Here is a 4,000-nt window from a genome sequence, read left to right on the forward strand (position 1 = left end):
CCCCCCCTCCCTGCAGAGGCAGATGAGGAAGCGCCATTCAACCCAGTGAGTGATATTCCTGCAGGGCCCTCTCTGGAACTGGCTTTTGAGCAAAGGAAACCTTTACCTATATTTTTGCAGATTTAAAATTATTTAGAATTTATCATTGTGATATGTCTGACTTCATTTGCGTTATTTTTCTATGAGATTTTTAAAATCTTTTTTTTTTTGTTTCTTTATTTGAGGCCCCAGCAGATTGCGAGACCCTAAGCTGTAGTTTATTTAGTTTATGCGTAAATCCGGCACTGACTAACGACACAAAATAAGAGAGAGGTCCCGTCCCCCAGCGAGTCTTTAAAGTGCTCCTAGACTCCTGCTTTAATCACCAACAGCTGTAAAACGGAGCAGCCAAAGGCTCGTTTGCTCACTCGGGATCATAGTAAACTGCCTCAAAGTGAGTGAGCTCGAGTCTTCTTCCCTCGGAACCCTCGGCCTTCATCGGCTCAGGCGACACCGAAACAGCCCGTTCCCAGGCGAGGTGAGGATCACCCTGATCACTCACGGATGCCAGCCTCGCCAGGTGACTTTTACCAGCGGGAAGGCGGCCCTTTTCCCCCCTTCGTTCATGAAGGGCATGAAATGTGTTTGCCGCGTCTGAAGCAATGAGCCGTAGCTTACGAAAAGCTTCTACCCGGCAACAATGCTCCCTCTAAGCTATGGAGTCTTGTGAGCAAAAATTCTACTTTGTGAGCTACTGGCATTGAAGTGGTGAGTGAGCTCTTTGGCTGTTGCATAAATTAGTTTGCTCTGGAGACATCCCTTCCTGAGCTAAGACAAAAGGGTGTGAGGCAGAGGCTAAAAAACTGTGAACTAGCGCACACTGACTCAGCTTAGAGGGAACACTGCCCGGCAATACATTGTTGTTACTCCGATACCGTCGGAAGCACCGTTGGGATTTCGTTCAGTTCTCCCACCGCAACGGCCGAACTCGCCTACGCCAACGGACGGCCAGGCCAGGCGCGGGAAAAACCCGCCTACATAACAAAACACCGCTCACGCCTCTGCACACGTCACGAGACTGACCGTCCGGAACCCCGCCACGAGGCGCGAGAAACAGCCACGCCCACGCCCTGACCAGAATTCCGAAAGACCCGCCCACTCCAGAACTTAACCCCCCACGCACACACGAGCACCGGGCGCTCAGTGGACAAACGAGGAAACCCGTCTGAGAAGGAAAGGCTCATCAAACGAGGACTGGCCTTTTAACCAACCGCTAACGAGGGGGCGGAGCAGCTGAAGAGAATGACAGGTCGAGCCCTCCTTTCAGAAGGTGCCTGAGGAAGAGTAACGGCCGTTCGTCAACGGTCGGAGGCCGGGCCTACTTCCAGCGGCCGCTGTTGTCATGGCAGCCACAGTTCTCGCGGGGCGGCGGAAAGGAGGCGAGGAGGCGGTGCCCGTCGGAGTGAGACTCCGCCTCGGTGATTGGCGTGGGGCGCGATGACGTCGCTGCGGGCGTGCGCGGGGCGGAAGCGCCTCGGTGTTGTGGTGTTTACGGCCGCTGGTCTCGGGCAGAGCCAGGCCGGGTCGGGTCGCGCTGGGCCGGGTCGGGCCAGCGGCTCACCGGCGAGTGCGGCGCAGAGGCCGCCCCGACGCCCATGTGCCCACAGCCTCCCATGGAGGTGATGGAGGGGCCGCTCAACCTGGTAAGTCGCAGCGAGGGGAAAGAGAGCCGCTCGGAACGGAGGAGCTGACGTGGCCGGGTTGGGGGTGGGGGTGGGGAGGTTCCACCGTTCTGTTGGGTTCAGCCCCGAGGGAGGGAGGGAGAAAGAAAAGGCGCGCTGGCAGTCTCGAGGTGTGCCTTACAGCAGCCTTGTGAGGTAGGGCGCTGTAATTATCCCCGTGTTATCAGTGAGGAGGGGGGTGAGCCCGACAGGGGGGAAACGGGACTCGTCTCCACCGTCACCATCCAAACAGGGGCTTCCCGGGCTATATGCCAGGAGAGCGCCTTTGTTGTATCCCCGTCTCCTCCTCCTTTGCCCTCCCCGCGTTGCGTCACCCCTGTAGGAAAGCTCCAGGTGTTCCTCTGTGTGAATCGAGGTTTCCCGGATGCCTCTGGCGGCCGGCGGCCTATCGATTGAGTCATAATAGCCCAATGGAGCCTCTCCGCTCTGAAGCAGCCTACCTCTTAGGGCCAAGGCGGTGGGCTGCTGGCAGCAGGCTCAGCTGAAGGGCTTCAGTTTGGAGCAAACTGGCTGGGGTGGTCCTGGATCATGATCAATGTTCCCGCTAAGCTGTGGAGTCTTGTGAGCAAAATGTCTACTTTGTGAGCTAATTTCTACTTTGTGAGCTACTGGCATTAAAGTGGTGAGCAAGTGATTTGGCTACTGCAGGCATTAATTTGCTCTGGAGCCATCCCTTCCTGAGCTGAGACAAAAATGGGTGAGCCAGAGGCTAAAAAGCTGTGAGCTAGCTCATACTAACTCAGCTTAGAGGGAACTCTGATCATGATCTGGTTCTTCTGAAAGCGAAGGCGAACTGAGAGGACTGTGGCAAGGGCTAGACCATTGCCCATCTGTTCCTCAGACGGTGGCCAGGTTCTGTGAAGACTGTTACAGAGGGCTCCTCAGTGGGGCGAGTTTGACTTGGGGCTTTTAGTGACTGATTCCTAATATATCTATAATAGAATATTAGTAGTGTTTTTGTGTATATGGACATCATACTGCGTACGTGTGTAATATATGTTAGGTATTACTTATTGAAAGCCCCTGAGCCAAATCTGACCCTCTGAGGATAGACACAAAATGTAACGCTTAAGTACTTAAGACATTCAAAAGAGTTTGCATGTATTATATCAGCAATCCTTGCAGTAATCCTGTAAGATAGATCTGTATTTTGAAGCTTTAGAGATAAAATGTAAATAATGCTTTATCATTTTATGAATGAACTTGTGAGACTAACAGGTTTGGGGGTCATACATCCTTCCAGTTTAAAGGCTTTTTATGGCAACAAATTGGTTGTTCCATGGCAGCTTTCAGATCCTGGTTTGCATTCTTTCCTACAAACTCTGATTCTTAACCAGGTTAAGACAGGGTTTGAAGCTCTGGTTTGTACAGAAAAGTACAAATTACCCTACAGTTTGGGAATGAGATATTATAATTTGTTGGGAAGCTTTTAGTAAATTCAGAAGATTCTTCTCTTCCCCTGCCCCCCACCATTCAAACATGGTTTGTTGTTAAAAATAAACAAGCTCTGGTTTGTACAGAAAAGTACAAATTACCCTATAGTTTGGGAATGAGATATTATAATTTGTTGGGAAGCTTTTAATAAATTCAGAAGATTCTTCTCTTCCCCTGCCCCCCACCATTCAAACATGGTTTGTTGTTAAAAATAAACGCTGCTGCAGATACATCAGTATAGAATTGGTTTTTAGCTAAGAGCTGTACTAGGCCTCTTTTTGTGAATTCTGTGACAGATCAGGGAGGTGACTCGGAGAGCCGGAGGGTTTTCCCTGTATGCTGTTTTCACAATGTAGGTCCCAGTCACACGGGCCATAAAATGCGGGGGGGTGTGTGTGGCAGTTTGGCCCGGAGCAAAATAACGCGTGGCCGCCCGATCACAGGTCCCGTGGGTAGGGGCGAGATGGCAATCACACGAAGATCCTGCAGCGCGGCAAAGAAGCGGTGCGATCTCCCCAACGGCATGTGTGATTCTGCGTAGCAACGGAACTTTCGCTTTCCTCTTCGTGCGCATGCGCCGTTGGGTGCTTGTGCACATCCTGTGGGGACTTAGGGGGAAAAACCTGTTTGCGACGGGAAATGGGCAGGCGCACTGGATGCCATGGACTACCACCGGAAATGCGATCAGATGCCAGCCCTTGCCCCGTGGTTTCCAGAAACTAGTACGTCGGAGGTACTCGTTTTTAACTCCGCATCTTCAGCGGGAAGCCTCGGGTTCGCCATGGGAGCTCTACACTTCCCGGATGTTGCGGTGTGATCGCGCCTGGAAAATCCGCCTATTATCC

At 52.1% G+C, this 4,000-nt stretch overlaps 1 protein-coding gene across 1 annotated transcript in view; it reads left to right on the forward strand.

Annotated features, from left to right (window-relative positions):
• The first annotated feature begins 1,514 nt into the window (after positions 1–1,514).
• The window catches only part of NRBF2 (nuclear receptor binding factor 2), a 21,359-nt gene continuing 18,873 nt past the window's right edge, over positions 1,515–4,000 (forward strand). The window contains exon 1 of the mRNA XM_015413861.1: positions 1,515–1,682. Coding sequence (XP_015269347.1) covers positions 1,635–1,682 — 48 coding nt within the window. The 5' untranslated portion in view covers positions 1,515–1,634. The remainder of the gene's footprint in view (positions 1,683–4,000) is intronic.

This window comes from Gekko japonicus, unplaced genomic scaffold, assembly GCF_001447785.1.
Source record: "Gekko japonicus isolate JY-2015 unplaced genomic scaffold, Gekko_japonicus_V1.1 scaffold1183, whole genome shotgun sequence".
In the NCBI taxonomy this organism is placed as follows: domain Eukaryota; kingdom Metazoa; phylum Chordata; class Lepidosauria; order Squamata; family Gekkonidae; genus Gekko; species Gekko japonicus.